At 43.9% G+C, this 20,950-nt stretch overlaps 1 protein-coding gene across 1 annotated transcript in view; it reads left to right on the top strand.

Annotated features, from left to right (window-relative positions):
• Positions 1–1,151: 1,151 nt before the first annotated feature.
• CD109 (CD109 molecule) overlaps positions 1,152–20,950 on the top strand; it is an 86,076-nt gene continuing 66,277 nt past the window's right edge. Inside the window, exons 1-3 of the mRNA XM_040598822.1 lie at positions 1,152–1,241; positions 1,566–1,726; positions 18,513–18,541. Of these exons, the coding sequence (XP_040454756.1) occupies positions 1,174–1,241; positions 1,566–1,726; positions 18,513–18,541 (258 nt within the window). The 5' untranslated portion in view covers positions 1,152–1,173. The remainder of the gene's footprint in view (positions 1,242–1,565; positions 1,727–18,512; positions 18,542–20,950) is intronic.

Below are 20,950 nucleotides of genomic sequence, written 5' to 3'. Positions count from 1 at the left end.
TTTTTGCAGGTGAGGAGCTGCCAAGACTGACCTTCCAGGCATCAGCTGTGGTTGCTGTAGTATCACCCCGTCCCTAGCCTACAGAGATGGCACCCTCTCCTGTCACTGCAGAGACTGGTGCCCCAAAAAGAATCAGCAAAGGTATGAAAACTTAGAAAAGCAAATTTAAAAGATGTGAAAAGACTGCATGACTGCCTGGGATACTGTTGGAGCACAGTGTGCATTTACTGTTCGTACCTGGTTTTCAGAAGAACGAAATATGCTGCTCCTTTTCAGCACTACAACTGACTGTATTTTGTAACACAGTGCAGAGGATGCCAGCCCAGCGCTTCTGAAGAGGTAGACTTCAAGAACTGGGTGGCATTTCTAAATGTATGAGACTTGCGTAGGGATGAGAGAATTCAGATGAATCAAAACATTGTTAGGTGTGCCCACTCCACTCAGCATGAAGATGCTAAAGGAGCAAAATGTCACCCAAGCTGCTTCAGTGCACGTTTTGGATTCTGAACGTGGGTTAAGACGCGTATGCAGACATGACCTTATTTCGCAGATACTGGGCACGGAGGCCAGTCCAGGCAGAGCTACATTACCAACCGGTTCACGTTTGAGTAGCTACGAGGCTCCTGGAATTTCTGCCAGCATCGTTGTCCCTGTTCAGACCCAGAGCTGTTGCCGGTTTGCCTGCGAGCCTGAGCCCCGTGCCAGCGCGTCTCGGCGGGCTCTCCAAGCCTCTCCCAGTCTCTGCACTGCAAAGCCGCGGGGATAAGCGGGCGCTCCCGACACCGGGCTGCCGCTGCGCTCGGTGCCGCGGGCGGGCGGCGTTACGCTGGGGGTTCATCTGCTGGGGTGGCGCGTTCGGCTGAGAACGCCACCCGCTGCCCCGCGGCATCTGCCCCAGGGCGCGGGGCGCGAGGGCTGCGGGGGGCAGAACCGCACCCACGGCACAGAGGCGCGCTTGTCCTCCCCCCGCCGTGCCGCCGGCCCCCCGCCCCCGCCGGGCCGGCCTCGGGAACGCCCCGCGGGCGCTGGTGCGGCTGCGGCCGGCGGAGCGCGCCTGGCGCGGGGGCAGCGCCGGCCTCTCCCTTCCCGCCCCCGCCCGGCGCCGGCGCCGCGCACAGGGGCGGGCCCAGGGCTGCGGGCAGCGGGGCCGCGGGGCAGCGCGCACCGAGCGCGATGGCGGGGGCCCGCGGCGCTGTCCGCCGCCTCCTGCTCCTGCTCCTCTGCAGCTCCGCGGCGGCCGGGTACGTGGGGCCGGGCGAGCCGGGGCCGGGCGGGTGCGCGGGGCGCCGCGCCTCCTCATGCTGCCCGGCGCGCAGGCTGCGCGGGCGGGGGCGCTTCCCCGGGGGTGCCGGCGGCCGGCGGGCAGCTGCGCGGAGCAGCGCTGCCTTCTCCCCGTCCCGCACGCCAGCGCCCGCTGAGCGAGCATCGCCTCCAGCCGCCGCGGCGGAGCGCAACGGGAGGGCTTTGCAACTTGAGCCGCGCGTTCTTGTGCGGACGCTGTTACTTTTTTTGGGATTGTGTTTCACTCCCTGCCCTTTCTCCCTCTGCCCGTTTGGATTTTCCAGACCTGCGTTCCTGGTGGCTGCTCCCTGGAACATCAGGCCTGGAGCAAACATGACTGTCGGGGTGGCTCTGCTGCCGGACAGCCCAGCACAGGTCACCGTCAGGGGAGAAGTGATCAGAGATAACGAGACCATCTTGAGCAGGGAGATGGTCTTTGAGAAAGGTAAGAGAACGGAGTTGGCCTGGAAGGATTTAGATTTGCTTTCTCTCACAATAGTCTGTTGCTCCCCAAATATCCCAGCTTCTAAATGGTACTAAAATAGGAACTTTTATTTTACCAAGTAGGGGCCACTTAAGAGAAAACAATCCTGTGCTCTGCTGGTTCTGTGTGCGGGTGGGTGACTGAGCTGGGTAGTGAGCGGTTGCATGGGTGTGCCAACTCATTGTAAACTCTGAAAATAATCCAATAGTAGCAAAGTGTGATGGATATAGGGTTTCTGAGAAGCTGGGAAGTACTCTGGTCAATGTGGGATGAAGAACAAGCAGAAGAAGAGGTGCTCATTGGTAGGCTTGTTGTTAGGGTGCAAGGTGGAAGCAAACAGGATAATGGTAGGGGTGGAACAAACAAGGTGATACAGTATCTGGAGATGGCTGCTTCTCATGCCCTAGGAAAGGGAGAATCTGAGGAGGATAGGGGAGATGACTGTGTCGGACACCATTACTTGGAAGCTCTGTGTATTTGCGGAAACAGAAATTTTTAAGGATCAAGAACTGGATCATGGGACAGGTTGAGGACTGAAGATAAATACCCCTGAGAGCAGGCTGATTTAATCTGTGCCCCGGGCAGCAATAGAAGATGTGGTTGCAGTTAATTGCACCATTTCATAAAGGCCAGCTGGGAACAGAAGCACAGAGATGCCCTGCCTGAGATTTTCCCTCATGAGAAAGAAAATATTTTGTCTGGGTAATCCAGCTTTCAGACTGTTCTTAGTGTGAGGCAATATAAATGATGCCCAAACTCTAGCTTTTTACTTGTTGTAAGTAGAGAGTCTGGGGGCAATGTGAAGTCCTAGAAAAAAACTACCCTGCTGTAATGCACTCTCTTCTTGTTGGTGTCAACTAATTTTTCTGTTAATGTCTTATAATGTAGATACCTTAATTGGAAACATCACACCTTCATTTCAAAGCCTTCATGAAAGGCCGCCTCCCTTCACAACCTGTAGAAAAGGCTGAAATTTTGAGTGTGATGAAGAAATGCACCAGATTGAGGAATTCATGGCCTCATGATGCAGAAAAGCATATCTGATCAACCCCCTTCTTGCTATTTCAAATATTCAGAAAAAGTTCTCCAGAACTGTGCATTGGCAGGTTATACTTCAAGTTGGGTATTGTTTATCCACTCTAATTTTATATTGTTTCCAGCTCTGTGTCCTCCAGCAGCCAGTGTAAAAGGATAAACCTGAGGCAAATTTCCTGTAGTGGTAAGGCTGATTAAAAAAAGATTCATCTAAATTTTCATTCCTTATTTAAATCATATTTAGACACCTGATCTGTTAGCATCCAAATGTAATACTAATGGTTGTTGTGATGTATGCCTAAGGCAAGTACTTTAGGAGGACAGGTCTGCTAGCATCTAAAATCTTCATGCAAGTAAACCAGACTGGCTGCCATGCCTACTACGGTCCTTAATCTTAAGTCTCCATAACACACTATATAGCATATTTAGATTTTGCTTATTCAAAAATAGAGCAAGCCTATTGGATTAGACATAGCAGAGGATTCAGCATTGGACAAAGGAGCATTCATATGCTGTGGAGAAAATAACTTTGATGTATTTATTACACTGTTAGTAGCAAGCTTGCCTTTTTAAGTTCACAACTCCTCTTCAGACCTTTCCTGGCAATATTTTGATACAAAACCAAAAAAAACAAACCCAAACCAACTGATTCATTGTTTTTACAAGAAAAACTGTCTTCTCCTTTTCTTCTTCTAACTATATGGCTTTTATTTCCTGCTTCTTTTCTGCTTAACATCAAGTTCAGTGAGCCTTGCATGGGTTTCAACCTGTCTGTTGTCCTTTTCAACATTAAAAAGCAGACAAGTGACTGGTAATTCCAAGCATGTGAAAATATTTGGATGTCCGTATCTGCACAGCACACAGAGCGATGCTTGACACTGTGAGTTGCTGAAGTCAGAGGGAACGCTGGGTGATCAGGCATAGGTGTGACACTGTATCAGGCTGGATACAGTGAGGAAAAAGCAGAATATATTTTAAATATATATTTGAATTTTCCATGCTTTTTTACTTGATAAATGGAACCTAAAAAAAAAAAAAGGTGCTGAGCATGCAGTGTATTTCCTCTTGCAAAGATCTTAAAATTTGGGATGTGGCCATTCATTTGTTAAAGTCAAGTTATATAATTTGTTAGTCATTTGTTCTTGTGAATAAATATGTAGGCAAAACTGTTACGGGCCAGGGGCAAGGGAACTGCCCTGTAACAGAGGATGCAGTGTTGAAGGCGCGTATCTGAAGGTGCTACACAAGTGGATCAGTTGTGAACAGAGTTACCCAGAGAGAAAGCAGTTTGTCAGGCTAAGATTCTAAAGCTTTAAATTCTTCACTTCACAAAACAACTTTAAGATAAAATATGCAACAATACTGTTGTAACTGTGTTAGTCTAAGAATGTAACTGAAGAATGACTGGGGGAAGTTTTATTAGGCCAGCTGTTGCAGTTGAAGGAAAAAAACCCAAATATATCTCCAGGCACACAAAATCTTCTTTAAATGACATCATTGGTGCATATATTAGTGCCCAGAAAATGTTGCTTTATCTGTCATTTGGGCCCATTGGGTTACACAGAGTGGCTAATACAGTGGTATTACTGTTCCTGCGGTACACATGAATTTGATGACTTTCATTGCCATGTGTCTATGCAGAGTAAGTATTAAGAGAGGCATAGTGTAGCTGAAGATGTTGACATGCTGAATACCCAGGAAGCTGGAACTGATCACCTACCTTGGTTAGGCTGCAAATTTAGTGGCGCTGCTGCCTAAGCTGGCTCAGTTATGCTCTGTATTTTTCCTTGCATGGTGACGGCAAAAGCAGGGGATTAACTGAGTTAAGAAACTGATCTGACTGAAATTAAAGTTTTTATTTTGTTGAATATTTTTTTAGGCAGACAGGTTCCCTGGTTCAGTGTGCAAGATTTGTGCTGATGGAAATGAGATGGGTGCGGAGCTGGGAATTGGATGCTGGGGACAGATATGCTGGGGACAGGCTGAGGACACTGTTTTTATTAGTGCTGTTTAATCTTACAGGCTGAGTTTAGCTGAGTACCTAAGCGTAAGCGCTATAACATACCTGTCTGGCAAAGTGCATCTGCAGTTGCTTAAAGTTAAGTGCTCTGATTCTCCAGCAGCAGCTTAGTATGGTGCATGTACTGGTCTGAATTTCCAAGTTAGTTCCGTAAAAGGATCTTGCTGAATTAGAGGCATAGTTATTTTTTCTTTATATAACTCTTGATTTATGTAAGAAATAGAGTGCTTGCCCTGTGATGGTTGATAAAACATTCACTGTTTTAATGTTACTGGAAGTAGAATTTTGATATCTGAGTGATGCTTGGGAAATCGTCCATTAGAGAAAGGCTTTAGCAGTTGGGGTTGGTTCATGTCTTTATCACGCTTCTCATATAACAAAGGGGAATAATGTATTTGTTAATAAAGTGGCTGGTTTGTATGTTTTGGAGTGAGGGAGAAGGTGTGCGTGCACATACATTTAAGGAAGCGCTGATGTTTTGAGCTTGGCTCAATGTTCCAGAATCCAAGCGTACTGTAGCAAGGGAGATTAAGACCAATGTTTTGGTACAGGGATTAAGTTAATTAGATTAAATGTGATGAACACAGACCAACTGAATGACTGCAAGCAGGATGTTGCTGCTACAGGTAAACTTTGTGTGAGCAAGTGCAACAGAGAAAAATAAGTCAGTGCGTCACCAGGGGAAAATAGGTTTCCATTGTTTGCAGCAGACTCCAGAAAAACATGAAGCACTAAACTAAAGCTGTTTCTGTGCACGGTATCAAGCCTTGACACATTCTCTGTGGAGATGAAGTATCAGAAAGATCTTCACCCTGATTGAAATTGACTGCAGAAGATAACAATGGCTTATGTGCAATTTGAGCTGTTGGGTTTTCTGGGTCACCACCAACAACAAAAAAGATGGAAATAACAGACAGACGAGTTAAATTTTATGCATGAATGGCTTGATTTTCAATGATTACAGTGAAGAGTGACTCTTGCCATGCATATTTATCCAGTCATTGATCAATAAAGATGTAGTTCGAATTGGCAAGAAGTGTTGTTGTACAGGGTTTGCTCCCTAGACGTTGCAGCATGTGTTAGTGTATGAGAAACCTTATACCTTAATTGTGAGAGCTTCTGAAAAGTCTGTTTTCTTTGTTGGTGCTAGAATGGTTTGGAAAAAGTAAGTACATGTAAGTTGAAAAAACGAATTAGTTTTAGAAAAAGCTTTCATTTGTAATGAGTTGTCATCATTTACCCACCTGCCTGAATGTTTTTAATTCTTAAGAATAACATTTAGTTAGAGCTTTGGGTATTTAAGGTACAACGTAATTTATTTAAGGCACAGTGAGTGAGAACTACTTTGTGAACTGAAGAATCTGGTTTACAATAGCATCCATAGTTTGGGTTCCCTGTAAATTACTTGTACATGTTAATTAATTTGTACTGCTTTTTGTGCTTCTAGAGAGGAGTAAATGTACTTGTTAATAGAGGTTACTGAGCTAGAGCGTGGTAAATACTCAGCTAAGATTTATGAAACATGATAGAGTTTGTGAGAACGTCTGTCAAGCTCAGACTTGCAGTGATCATCCGTATAGACAATGGAAGATCTGCTTTTACCCGAAGGCATGTTTTGCATACTTAGTAATATGGTTCTGACCATGTTAGTATGTGGAACAGCGAAAAGCACTAGGGATAGTAAGTTATATAGTAACAGCCAAATGGGAATGAATGGCTTAAGTATGCCAGTCAGTTTTGTTAACCTTGAGTTGCTTCTGCACCTTATTTCAGAATGAAATGACTCACTCGTCGGTGACCACAAAATCTAGGCTGAAAATCTGTGGGGTAAAGGATTTTGCTGGAAGTTTAGTGGGACAGCTCCTTTCTGCCTAATTCTGCATCAATGCCTAAAAAGCCAAACAGCAAGAGAGAATGAGTCCCATAATTTTGTGTCCGTAACCTCCACTTCCAAACACATGTGTAACTGTGCCTCATGAAAAATAAGTTGTCAGTCAGCACAGGCAGATAACCTATGCAAAATTAGACCGAAGGAAAAGTTTTGGGCAAGGAGGTATTTGGGCTGGATCCAGAGGCAAGGGAGCTAGTAGAGAAGAGGACCCTCTCGTACAGGCTTTTGTATTGCTGGAGTACATATCAGAAAAAAAAAATACCAACAGGCTTCTGTACCTTTTGTTGAATCTATCCTGCTAACAGGGCCATTAAGTAATTTGCAGAAAGATGGAAGTATCAAGCTCATCCAGTAGTTGAACTTTTTCTTACTGATTGGATACAGTTCGAAATTTGAGGGAGAGTCCTTCTGTGGCTCAAGTTTTACAAGTTTGTGCATGAGGTTGTTTGTTCACCATGGTCTTCACCAATATTCAGCGAAGGAGAGTGTGGCGGACTGGACGCTGTAGGCTGTTTCACAGTACCTTGAGAAGAGTGGAATAACTGACTTCTATCAGAAAGGGTGGTAGTGTGGCAACTCTTAGAGAGGAGGGAATATTACATGTGCCAGTGTGGGGTTTCCTGTTGCTACTGTAAACTGGTGGTGCTTTACAGCTTTTACGAATGGGAGAAGAGAGGAAAAACAAAGTAAAGGCTGTGAACTTAGTGGTGGTGGGGGAAATGATGCCAATAAACAACAGGCATTGGAAGGTAAGATGTTATCAGAAACAAGAAGGAAGGGAAGCAAAGGGAGAACACTCTTGAGGGATTCATATTAATGGGGTAGTATGATTAACATAGCAGAAGGGTAAGAAATAAAGTAACTAAACACGATCTTAACATTGGCCAAAAAACATCAGATAAAAGGAAACCCATTTGTATAAACTGAAAATGAGATCAGATTACAAAGATAGAGCTTAAAGGAGTAGCATGGGTAAGAAATGACAAAGCTGGAAAGGCCAAACCATGAGTAGGAAAGAATGTGAAGGATAATAAGGCAGGATTTTTAAATGTCATACTGGTAGCAAGAAAACTAGCAAAGGATGTGGCTTGCTACTCTGATGAGAAAGGTCAGTGATGCTGGGAGGGAGTAAGTGTTCAGTCTTCACTAAGAGGATCAACTAACTGCCATGGAAAAGGGTTAAGAATTAAGGCAACAAAAGGGGAGGAACAGTTTAAAGAGTAATTTGGTAAAGTAGATGTTTAGGCCTGATAAAATTACCTGTAGAATATTTAGGGAATTGTTTGAAATGCTAGTGAAGTTTTGAGAGCGTGAGTGAAGAGAGGGGTTCTGGGAGATTGAAAACTTGCAAATAAAATGTGTTCCACCATGGACTGGCAGGGATTGTAGGTGGATAAGAAGTGGGATATTGTTATATTTTGACTTTAGTAGGGCTGTTGATAGTCTGGCATGGCACGCTGACAAGCCAGCTGGAGAAGCGGGGACAGCATGGAACTCTTGCTAAATACGTTTGTGGCTGGATGGAAAATACTATTCACAAAGTAGGTCTAAAGTGGTTCACTCTCAAACTGGAAATGGGTTGCCCTGAAACTGTATTGCTCAGTATGGCTGACATGGATGAGAAGGGGAGAATGTTTATTAGATCAGTGAAGGAGCAGCAAGGATGCTGGGAGGAAGGATTAGATTTTAAACTCATTTTGGCTATACAGGAAGTTATTAGGGGAAAAACTGGAGTATGATTCACTAGGGAAACTGCATAATTCTGCTCTTGTTGAGGAATAAAAGAGCATGTGTTTACTGGATGGGAAAAAAGGTGAGGCAGCAGTCCTGCAGAAAAGGGTGTGTGTGGTGGGCGTGGGTGATGGTTTGAAGGTGGAAGCTTGTAAGTAATACTGTGGTGCTCAAAAAAGAAGGCAAATGCTGTACTCAAGTATATACACAGAAATATTTTCTGTAAGTACTCTAGTAATTTTCACAGCTCTAATTAGGCATCCTGGGGAATGCTGTGCCTGATTTGGGACATTCCTCATGGAGGCTGTGAGCCAACTGGAGATGTTCCAGAGATAGCAGAGGGAAAGATAGGAAATCCATCAGAAGACAAGTTCAAACCAGACAAAAGAAGGTGGGCCTCATACATAAGCTGAAGAGGCGTGGGTAAGCTCAGTGGACAGTGAGGTGGGTTGAGAACTGGATGAATGGCAGAGCTCAGAGGGTTGTGATCAGCAGCAGAGTCCAGCTGGGGGCTTGCAGCTAGTGGTGCTCCTCAGGGGTCAGTGCTGGGTCCAGTCCCGTTCAACTTACTCATCAGTGACCTGGCTGAAGGGACAGAGTGTGCCCTAAGCACATTTGCTGATGGTACAAAGCTGGGAGGAGACTGATACCCCAGAAGCCTGCACTGCCATTCAGCGAGAGCTGGGCAGACAGGAACCTCATCAAGTTCAACACAGGCAAGTGCAGGGTCCTGCACCTGGGGAGGGACAACCCCTGCACCAGCACAGGCCAGGGGTGACCTGCTGGAAGGCAGCTCTGCAGAAAAGGACTTTGGGGGGTTCTGGGGGACAGCAAGCTGCCCATGAGCCAGCTGTGTGACCTGGTGGCCAAGAAGGGCAATGGTGTCCTGGGGTGCCTTAGGAGCAGCGTGGCCAGCAGGTTGGGGGAGGTGATCCTGCCCCTCTGCTCTGCCCTGGTGAGGCCTCATCTGGAGTGCTGTGTCCGGGTCTGGGCTCCCCAGTTCAGGAGAGACAGGGAACTGCTGCACAGGGCCCAGTGGAGGGATACCAAGGTGATGAGGGGACTGGAGCATCTCCCTTCTGAGGAAAGGCTGAGAGAGCCGGGCCTGTGTAGCCTGGAGAGGAGAAGACTGAGAGGGGATCTGATCAATGTCCACTAATATCTTAAAGGCAGATGTCAAGAGGACAGGGCTGGGATCTTCTTAGCGGTGCCCAGTGACAGGACAAGGGGCAGCGGGCACAAACTGCAACACAGGCAGTTCCATCTGAACATGAGGAAAAAGTTCTTTACTTTGAGGGTGACAGAGCACTGGAACAGGCTGCCCAGGGAGGCTGTGGCATCTCCTTCCCTGGCGATATTAAAAACCTGCCTGGATGTGACTCTGTGAGTCTTGCTCTAGGAGAACCTGCTCTAGCAGGGGGTTGGACTAGCTGATCTCCAGAGGTCCCTTCCAACCCTGACCATTCTGTGAATCTGTGATTAATGAGGTGGAAATAAATTGTGGAACTCTATGTCCCACATGTTGTGGATGGAAAATGTGATTGCTCAAATTCATGAGGCAAAAGTCCATCAAAGGCTGGTCCAGTATAAAAACACAAATTCTGGCTTGTCAGGCCCCAAGCTCCAGATTTCATAGGCTGGAAAGAGTACCCAAGGAGGGGTCACTGTGTACTTGTTCTGTTTTTATGCTGTTCAGATGTCTGTCCTTGACCATTCTTGGAGATGGTACTTTGGGCTAAACAGACTTTTGATTTGACCCTGGGACTCTTCTACGTTCTGGAAAGCAGGAGGAAAGATGGTAGGCATTGTGGCAAAGTGTCAGGAGAAGTGTGCTACGCACCTGGTTATTACCCTTCAGGTACAAAAAAGGTAGCTTTGAAGAGAAAGGGATGGGAGCTAAAAGTGCATCTCCAGATGGGTATAGGGTGATGTCCTTATTGGTGTCTAATTAGAAAGACATCCAAACTAAGGTGCTGAGGGTTCTAGAAGTACCTGCAGAGACAAGAAGCAGCTGGGAAATTCATGGGTCTGCAGTCACACACAGGTGGCTTCTCTTTTCATGAGACTCTTAAGACTATCTGCACTGGCAGCTTTGCTGGTTCCCATGCTGTGCTATCCCTAACTACCTGTTTGTGAAGGCAGAGTTGAGATCCTATCTGCATGGGTTGAATAGCACGTGGCAAGAAATGATGCTGGTTCACCTAGATTTACTGCAGTCCAAATAAGTATGTGTGTAGAAAATGTGGTCAGAGTGACAGACCTCTTCTCCCCTACTTCTCCAGCTTCCTGGAGGTACAGTTGTGACATCCAGGTGCTTATTTTGTATAATTATTTATATTCATTCAATATATAAATATATTATTTTTTTTACCAATTAATGGAGTCTCTGGTAATATTTTTATATATCTAAATAATTTTGTGATCTCAGAAAAGTTATGTGGCTTTTTCATCTCAGACTCTGAATGCTTTCCAGAAAATGGAAGAAAACCAATATGAAAACAAACCTTCTTTCATTCCTTTAAGAGAAACTTAAATAGTTCCTGGATAATGTATTTACAGTAAATGAGTCTGATAGGTGATTTCACTTTGGAATTTTGCTCCAGTTGCAGCCATTGATGCAGTGAGGGTGATATTGATACTGCCAAATCTCTAGCATAGACAGACTTAGCTGCATTTTGTCCTTGTGTGGTTTCCCTACGTTTTAAGTCAGAACAAAAACTTTGGCTGCTTTAAATTGTAGCAATAGTGGCTTTGTCTGTGTTTATTTCATGGACATCAGAATGGATAATAATGATGGCCAGTAGCGCCTTGAAAGCAGGATGTGCAGGTGCCTGTGAGCTTGTGTGTTTGTGTACAGTCACTAAAGGAAAACAAAGTGAATTAAATTAATTTCTCAGGCTTAAATCTGAGATTGTTCAGAATTGTCTATGTAGTTTCATAGATTGGATCTGATGTCATGAAAGTTTTCTCTGTAGTATTCAAAACTTGTCTTGCTAACAGCTGTAAATTTGTAATTCATGGGAATATAGTTATTTGGTTATGATAAGCAGTGATAATGTCATGCGCATAACAAAAAGTCCATGGATGTCTCTTAGAGGCTGATCTTGGGAAGAAGTTGAAAAGAGCCTGTACTTGTGTTTAAGTGTCTGGGATGGTAGCTGCTGGATAGCTGTCAGAAGGTCTCTGATTGAAGAGATGATTTAGTTTTAGAAATATTAAGCCATTTTTTTTCCTACGCATCATGCAGTGCCTCAGATAAACCACAGAGCATTTTAAGTATTGAGTTCTTGCTTGCAGCTGGCTACTCTCTGACCACACATCTCAAAGTGATAATAGTAGTATAATCATAGAGTTGGTTGTTTTACTTTAGAAGACTTAAGTGGAGAATTAAATGTCTGAATTATGACCTAAGTGTAAAAAGAAATTATAAAGGCCAGTCTGCAGGAAACTTGGTGTTAGTTTGTGGAAGGGATTGTGCATGTGACAGGGCAACAACAGGTCACCCAGCATCAGCAGTGTGTGTCCGCCTGTCTGAGGGGGCGGAAGATGGTGGTATTTCTTAGGGGTGGATCTGGCAGTGCTGATGAAAGAAGGGCTGAACAGGTAAAAGGTACGAGCAGGGAGGTACCACGACTCCTTTGCTGTGTGAAGTAGGGAATGCCATGGTGAGGGGGCAGAGGAGCAGCCCTTGTCTTCATGCCTTGTGGTAAAACTGTATCTCCTCTGTCGTGGCCATGAGTGTTTCTGGTTGTGCTTTCAGTGGTTGGGTTTCCACCACTCTTCTGACCTTGGAGTAAAGGCATATTGGGGAAAAACCTTTGGAATTAGCTGGAGAAGGTTTTTTTGTCATGACTTGTCCTGGTTGTCAGGAAAATATCCCTACAGTCTGCACCGTAGACCAAAGCTAGAAGTTGCTAGCAACTGCAGAATTTGGTAAAACATGACTTTAATTGCAAAAATGTCTGTGCATGTTGCCTTTCTCCTGTCTTCTAGAGCTGCAATGCAGTCTCTTGACTGGACCCTCAGGTGGTAAATTCAGGTCCAGTTCAGATTATTCCTCCTGTCTCTTTATGCCCGCCTTTATAGTAAGTGTTGCTACCCTGCCTCTCTCCCTTTATAATTTTTGAGTGCTTTTAGCCTCCAAAATTGCCAAAAGGACTGAAATGGATAAGGGGTGGTGGAGATGGGGAGTAGGGTAATGAGTGGCTGTGGAGGGCAGTGTAAATAGTGCTGCAGGCAGGAGGGTTTTAGGAAGGGTTTAGAAGGCTTTGTGGAGAAGTGTACCCCTTTGCTACAGGCCTGTTGGCGTTGTTTGGCTTTGGATGTCTGCCTGTCACTAGCAGTCCCTATCGCATCCATTTGAGTGCTGTATTGCCCCTCCTTCTATCTGGCCCAAATGTAGCCATAACGTAACAGCAGTGGCTCACACTATGTGTTTTGAGCTACTTGAGTAACTAAACAGTGCTAATTTGGGTGCTAATTTTGGGATAATAGATGAGGAGTGTAACACGTTTAAAAAAACCTGTGAACTCAACAGATTTGCAGGCCTTCTTTTGTGAAGAAAAAAATATTTTCACTCTCTATAGACAGTTTAGGCCTTGTTATTTATGCTTTCTTTTTTTTTTTAAAAAAAAAAAACCGAAAAAAGTATATAGTTTGGATGGGAAGAAGATCTAAAAATGTGGAATAACATTGAAGAACATTATTTTTTTATTTCTCTGTTGTGAGTTTTTTTAAATAGACTCCACAGTAGAAAAAATTCCATTTACCACTGCAGAGAAAATGCTTCTCTGTAAACATTTCCTAAGCATGGCTATGTGAACACAGCTGCCAGAAGAAAGACGTAGCATCATTTCAGTAAATCAATCTGAAGTGATTCCAGTTACATTTTTACATCCTTACACAAGACTAAGAAGGAACGAGGATGTAGGTAGAAAAGGTTAAGTGAGACAGTCTGTAGTGATACCTGCCACATGAGCTAGAATATAGAGTCAAGACCTGAATTTGTATAAATCAGAGACTGAAGTGCTGCTGTGCTGATTTGTGTTGGCACAAGCTCTAGTTCACTGTGCCAAGCCATACAGTCATTTTTCTGGAACCTCTGCCCTTTTTCGGGAGTGGCAGCTGAAACATTTATGTCTAGTCCTAGCGCTGGTGGTATCAAGCTCATGAAAGTGTAGCATACGTTTCTTGGTTTGGGTCAGGCCCATGCAGTGGGAAGAACGTAAGACTGCAGTGTTTATACAGCTCTTCATAAGTCTAAAAAAATATGCATGTATTTGGCTCTGTAGAATTTTTTCCTGCTTGCTTTGCTGTTAACAGTACTATTAGACCTCCAAAAAATGGCATGGTGGCTGGGTACATTAAGATGATGATTTAATTTCCCACTGCTGTCTACATGGCCTTTGGATTCTCTTCTGCTGGACTGTCCTAAATGCCAAGGACTCTGAGGAAAAGGAGGCAGGACAACGTGGTGTTTGTTCCCGCAGTATTACCATGTATTTCCTCAATGCAGTATTTATTGAATAAATACAGTACAAGCTTCAGGAATTCTGTGAGAGAAATGATTTTGTAAATGATGAGGAAGGATGTTTTTTCTTGAGGGGCCCTGTGACTTCTGTGGGGATTTTTTTTTTGTTGTTTGTTTTTTGACTTTCCTCAAGATTAGCCTGGAAAGGTCCACTGAATTTTTCCTGCCTTCCCCCGCAGCTAGGGCATGGCTCCCAGCTGGGAGTTTTCTTTAACTAATCCCTTGCGGTAGCAGGGACCCGTGCTCTTCCTTGGTCTTTCCCCTCAGTGGCCTGTTGCAGTTGTGCTGGTTAGCCTGCTGCTGCACAGAGCAGGAATGATGAATCGGGAGGAAACATTTTGTTGTCCACAATGCTTGGTGCAGGTGGCAGAGCTGTTCTGGGATCCTTTCTAAACCTACTTCTACTGCCTGGAGTTCGTCACCTGTAATTGTTGAGAGGTGTATTTAACAACTGAAGGGGTCCCTTGCAAGGATGTGCCAAAGGAGGGTGACAGATGTTGCCATTTCTGGGGACAGTGGACTCGACTGATGTCGTATATAAACACGTGGAAGTGTTATGCACTGCACGGTGGGTAAAAGTGTCCAGCTGCATGATAGCTGAGCTTCTAGCAGAGCAGTCCTTGTGCTGGCTGTTGGGGCATGGTTAACTGCTTATAAGCCTGAGATTGCTGTATCATTAAATATAACTTCAGTTCATATAGTAGACAGAAAAATGTGGTGAATTTCAGCAATTCAGTATTGGCATAAAGGAACTACTTTGCCTACGGCTCTCACTTGAGCACATCTGAAGCCATCCCTGGGCGTAGCTGAGCAGAGCTCCAGGGAATTCATTGCAACTTGGTAGTCTCTGAGAACATGGGAAAATCTTGCATGACACGGAAATTCACTGCAACGCCGAAGAGTTTCGGATCTGCCTGGGCTGCTCAGTTCCTAACAAAATAATTACGTAGTGACATGAATTGGAAGATTACCTCACGCCCCAGAGCCTCTTTTATGATTTTCACTGGTTGGGAATGAGGTGGCTCTCTGGGCTTTATCAAGGCAGCCAGCGAGGCTGTAACTCATGACACTGCTTCAGAAGGCAAATGCTTTTCGAGTTGCACAAAGAAGATGTGACTGTGATTTAAATCTCCCTCCTCCCCAACTGCTTCCCCCTCTGCATCACAGCTGTATATTGGCTCAGACCTGATGTTAGGTTTCCCAGGCCTGGGAACACGGAAGAAACCTGGTATTTCTACCTTAAAGGTTTCTGTCTTTTGCATGCTAGTGGTTCTCAAAATAGGTGGAGGCAAGTGGGCCCTGCTCTGATGAGAAAGCTGCGAAGTACCTGCCCTGTTACGTGTAAGGTTGCTTGGAAATTGTTAGATGCTGTGCAGGGCGATGTGCAGCAGCCCCCTTCCATGCTCTGCCCTTGTGGTGCGTGTGTACTAGTGTGTTGGCTATTGGCATGGGTCAAGATGTAGCCCTGTGTGCCAAGCAAGCTTGGTGGAGTGTGGGGCTCCCTGCCACCCTGCAGTAGGGCAGAGTGCCTCGCTGCTGGTTATTGAGAAAATAAGTGTGTATTTTGCCTGAGTCTCCTGTCTGGAAAACCCCAAAGGCTGGCAGTGTTGCTCAGAGTCAACGACTGCATGGGCTGATTCTTGGGTGAAGAGTGGGATGATAGGAAAATAATTGTGGCTTTAATGGTGGTATAAACATGTTATGGGAAGAACTGTGTTGCTTAGGGCCTGATGCCACCCATTCCCACTAAGCTTTTGCATACCAGAATGAAGTGTTGGAGTGTGCTACCCACAAACTTCATCTGTGGGATGTGAGTCATTTGGCTTAACCCAGGTTATAATTTGAATAGATGGTACTGCTGGATGGGATCTTTCCTTTAGTGCAGCAGCCAGGACAACCTGTGTTCAGTCCATCAAGACTTCCTTCTGTTTGCCACTGTCAAAGGAAAGAATTCCTTGCCTTTTAAAATTAACATTTATTGTAGATCAAAGGTCAAGTGATTGTTTCATCATGGAATGCTTTTATGTTCAGGAACAAGAAGGACATAAATTAATTCTTTCCTCTTTTTACTTTTTTTTTTTTCTTACTCCCTGAAACAGATGAGTAAAAGATAGGTATAAACCCATAGCTTTTTAGGAGATATGAAAAAGTAACTGAATGGAATTGGCAAAAGAAAATATTAGTCAATATGAGTCAGCAGAGTGCCCTGACAGCCAAGAGGGCAAACCACATCCTGGGGTACATCAAACACAGCATAACCAGCTGGTCAATAGAGGTGATTATCCCGATGTATTTAGCATTGGTACGTCCTCAACTTGAGTACTGTGTATAGTTCTGGGCCCTACAATTTTAGGAAGGATGTGAAGGTCCTCAAATGCATCCAGAGGGGGGCAACAAAGCTGATGGCAGGGCTGGAAGGAATGTCCCATGAGGAGCAGCTGAGGACTTTGGGTTTGTCTAGTTTGGAGAAAAGGAGGCTGAAAGGTGACCTCATTGCTCTCAACAGCTTCTTGAGGAGGCGAAGTGGAGAGGGAGGTGCTGATCTCTTCTCCCTGATATCCAGTGGTAGGACATGTGGATTCCCAAAAATCCACAAAGCGGTGCCAGGAGAGGTTCAGACTGGACGTTAGAAAGTATTTTTTACTGAGACCGTGGTCAAATAGTGGAACATGGTTCCTAGAGAGGTGGTTGATGCCCCACGGCTGTCAGTGTTTAGGAGGCATTTGGACAATGTCCTTAATAACATGCTTTAACTTTTGGGCAGCCCTGAAGTGGTCAGGCAGTTGGATTTAGCTGACCTTTGTAGGACCTTTCCAACTGAAATATTCTAGTCCTGTTCTATTCACTTATGTAATTAAAATAAAAGCTGTGGCACTGATGGCTCCATGATGTAATGATATCCAGAGGCTTAACAGCAAATTTATTTGGATTCTAAAAATATTTGAAGGCACATTAACTAAAATAGTTAAAATAATAAGTTGTATTGACCCACATATGTTGGTTACTTATTCCCATGGTGATGTAATGCAGTGAGGATGGTTAATTCTGGGTGCTTCTTTGCTTAAGGGTGGTAAATTTTGTGCATGGTTTTAAAAAATATAGTCTTTATGTGAGCTGCAGAATCAATGGAAAATAATAACTCAGGTGGAGCAGTGGTTTGAATAGATTGTGAGGGTGTTTCAGTCTATGGGAATATAAAGGAAAATGTTCAAGCGGAGAACAGGGATGTAAGCCCCCACCAAACAGAGAAGTAATGTGCAGGACTGCTAAAGTACGAACTCCAGTATGCAGCTACATCTTCCATCAACCACATCAGGGAGGAAGGGGTGGAGCGGATTTATCTGGTGAAGGGAAGCTGGGAGCAAGTGCCCAGTGAAGAAGCAGCTCTAGGTTGTTGTAGAAGTAATGGCTCAGCACAGGCATACCGCCGTGCTGCGGGCTTTGCTTCATAGCAGTGAAACCAGCAGGTGGGAGGTTATGCTAGAGGGAATAGCCAGGGTTAAAGGTAGTTTTTTTTCTGTATTCCCTTTCTCTAACAACGTAGTCTTTTTCTGGTTTATTCCTTCTAGAAAAATTGTCAATCTTGATAAAAATGACTACAAAAAGTAGTTGCCTACTAAACCCCAGAGATTAATACAAAATATCCTGGGTTTCTCTTACACGTGAAGGAGTTGATTCTGCAACTTCCTTGCAGAAGCACAGGGATCTTTGGTCTTAGGGCAGTAGTACCAGAGAGGGGAGTTCTCAAGGACAGCAGTACCATACTCTCCTTGTTTAGGTAGCTCCCAGCTGGGACATTGCTGGCACCCTCAGATCGTTATTTAAGCAGAGCACTGCATTTCAGTTTTTCTGGGCTGTTCTGCTCTGGCTGGTTCTTTTAGTGGAATTTGGACAGTGGTGATTGTTAGGGATTTGCTAAATCTGGTAGCCTGATGGTAAGGAGATCATGTCTGTGACTGGGGCATTGGGGTTCCCCCCGCTGGCGTGCCTCTGGGATTGTGGCAGTGGATGTGTGGTGGGCTGAATGCTCCCCTGGGATGGGCCTGGGTGTTACTGGGGTTCCCCCACCTGCCGGCCTTCCTTTGTAGTCCTTCGTGTATCTGTGGAGGTGGGCTGCATATCCCATAACCCGGTGGTGGATGGCAGTGGCCTTGGCAGACTTGGGAGGAGTAAATGCAGGGAATGAGAGGCTGAATGAAGTATAAACACAGTGTGTCAATACTGGCTAATACAGCAGTTGCTGTAGGCTGTGTATTTTTTTAGTTTCACGTTCGGACGGTGTTTGGCAGCTGTCAGCTGGCCGGTAAGCATGTGCATGCCGCCAACTGGTCACAGCCATTGCATGTGTGTTGGCTGGACAGTCCGTGTGCCCCGAGCTGCAGAGTAGGTGCGTCAAGGTAATTCGGTTGTCCAATGGCGATTATGGGCAGTGTGGGAACGGGGGAGCAGCACTGCTCTTTTAATTAACCTGATAATGTTGATGTTTTGGTAAGTTTTTATAAGGTTTCTGACAGTGTGGTATTTCTTCTTTTTCATTCAGATTCCTTTGGGACTCTTGTTCTTCCAGCAGTAAGTATTTCTTCCCTTTCCTCCTTCCTCGTAAAATGTTGACTCTCTAACTTTTCCTCAGTTGGTGTCGATAAGATGATGTACTTTGTATGTGATTGTAGCTCTTTTCACATTCTCAGATGAGCATATTTATTGATCAGTAAGCCAAGGAGTTTTCAGATGAAGTGCTCTGCAACCTGTTAGAAGTAATTACAGGTTGTGGGAGCTAATTTCCAGCATCAGCACAAGCTGATAAAACTTGCACACAGAACTTTACTTTGTGGATTTTTTTTTGACTGGCAGATACCTATGTCTCTCAGACACACCATGAAGTCTGATAAGAGCTGAAAGAATTGTGCAAAGCAATACTTTAGAAATACGAAAATAAAAAAATATATTTATATATAGTCTTCTTAAGGATTCAGAAATGCATGTTCAGTGAATAAGTACGTAATGAGCTTATTGGTCAATAAAATGTGTAATACTGAATTGTGTGTTCACTGTGAGTCCTGAATTTATAATCCTGGATGATCATCTTGAAAACCCGATCCATGTATTTGTGAAAATGATGTATTTGTGTCAGAAAAAAAGTTTTACCAAAATCTTTATTTTTTTAAACATCTGGAAATCTTGAGTATCCCTAAATCCAGTGGGTTTTAATTCTGATCTCAAACTGTATATCCGATGAAATAATCTGGAAATGTTTGATTGATGGGTAATCAGTGATAATAAGCAGCTCAACATTATGAAGACTACTAGGTTGAAATGCATCTATACAAACTGTAAATCAACAAACAAAATTCAGGTTTTGTTTTTTTTTTTTTTTAAAAAGATTAAATTAACAAGTTCCTTAATATAATCTGGTCAGGTCTTAAAGTGTTAAAGCACCTAAAACTAAGTGAGGTGATTTCCTCCCTCTCTTTCCGCTATCTGAAGTGATGAAAACTGACTCACTTTTTAATAATCAGATGCTTTTTCATTCGTATAGCCACAGTAGATTTATGTTTTGCCCCAAGTCTAGTTGGCTGGTAGCAGAAGGTGGGTAATGAGTGTCTGATTTCAGCTGTCATCATTTCCAGAGGAAACAGTAGCTTCCTTGTCTGAAGTGCTGGTGATGGTGGCTGGTGTGGTTAGAAGTATGTGCGATGGCTTTTTTCTCTCTTACATTAGGAGTCCCAGAATGGAGATTGTAATACCGTTCACTTGGGGGATGTATTGACTAAAATATTTTCACATTAGGTTCCTACTGCCTACTGTTAAAAGCTGTCTTGCTCATATTTGGGTTGAAAAACAACCCTTTAGAGAAGGAGTTGGTGGGGCTGAGGTAAACAGTTAACCATTATTGTATGAAATGTGCAGTTTCTGTTCGTATAGATGTGTGAACCCGAAGGTGGGCTACTTTGCACCTCAGCTGTCCTAATTCACTTCTGTGGCAATGGCAACTTCATTGCCTCTGGCTTTTACATCAAGAATGGTACAACAGGCAGTTTTGCCACCATGTTGCAGGAAGGAAAGATCTTTTGAAATACAAAAAGCATAAAAATCAAGGGAGCAAACCATCCTGTCTATCATTTTTCATGATAGGAAAAAGATACATAAAAATATATGAGGTCTCTAAATGGCATTTACAGACTTACAAAGAAATCAAAGACAGTCCTTGCAAGTATGTTAAAATAATGCTGTAAGAGCACAATTCACCACTATGATGAGACAAAACAACCTATTTTCCCCCCATTTTGATTTTGAATATTTATAATGTTTCCTGGACTTCTTGTAGGGTATCCTATCTGCATTTTAAGGACTACACCTTCTTTAATAAATGATAATATTCATAAATTAATTAATTTTTAGGTAATATTTGACAGATACAGGAACTAAGGCTGTTTTCCTCCTATTTAATATATTCCAGAATACTTGGCATGGAATTTGGAGAGTGTTGAAATATGTGAATCATATGTTCTTGGCAATGTGTATACGAAAACCTGCAGTTGAAGAAAATGCAGGATCTATTTCAGTGTGGACCTTTGCACCTAAAATGTAGTTATATAAGTCCAGATTTTAAAGGGGGAATCTCTTCTTCCTGTGTCATCATACGCCTGCTTATGGGTGGGAAAAAAGAGCCTGTTTATTTTTCCCCTTCCTGGCTTGTTTTTTAAAACAGAGTCAACAGAGAGGGATGACATTGGAGTTGATTCCTCTTTATAGGTAAACACACAGAGAAGGAAACAATACTTGACACATTTGCATCTACTTCGTTTGTCATCCTGTGACATTTTTTCCTGTTTGGGAATTTGTTACCTCACTGTGGGATCTTAAAATTAGTTTTGACAGCATGACAGCCTTTCATTATGGAGCTTGGTAGGATACTTTTGAAGTGCTGTGCCTGGTGAGTTAATAGCTGTAATTTTCATTACCAGTGCAAGAGGAGTG

Source organism: Falco naumanni, chromosome 6 (genome assembly GCF_017639655.2).
Source record: "Falco naumanni isolate bFalNau1 chromosome 6, bFalNau1.pat, whole genome shotgun sequence".
Classification (NCBI taxonomy): domain Eukaryota; kingdom Metazoa; phylum Chordata; class Aves; order Falconiformes; family Falconidae; genus Falco; species Falco naumanni.
Note: the sequence above shows the minus strand (reverse complement) of the source record. Positions and strands in the feature narration are given on the sequence as shown.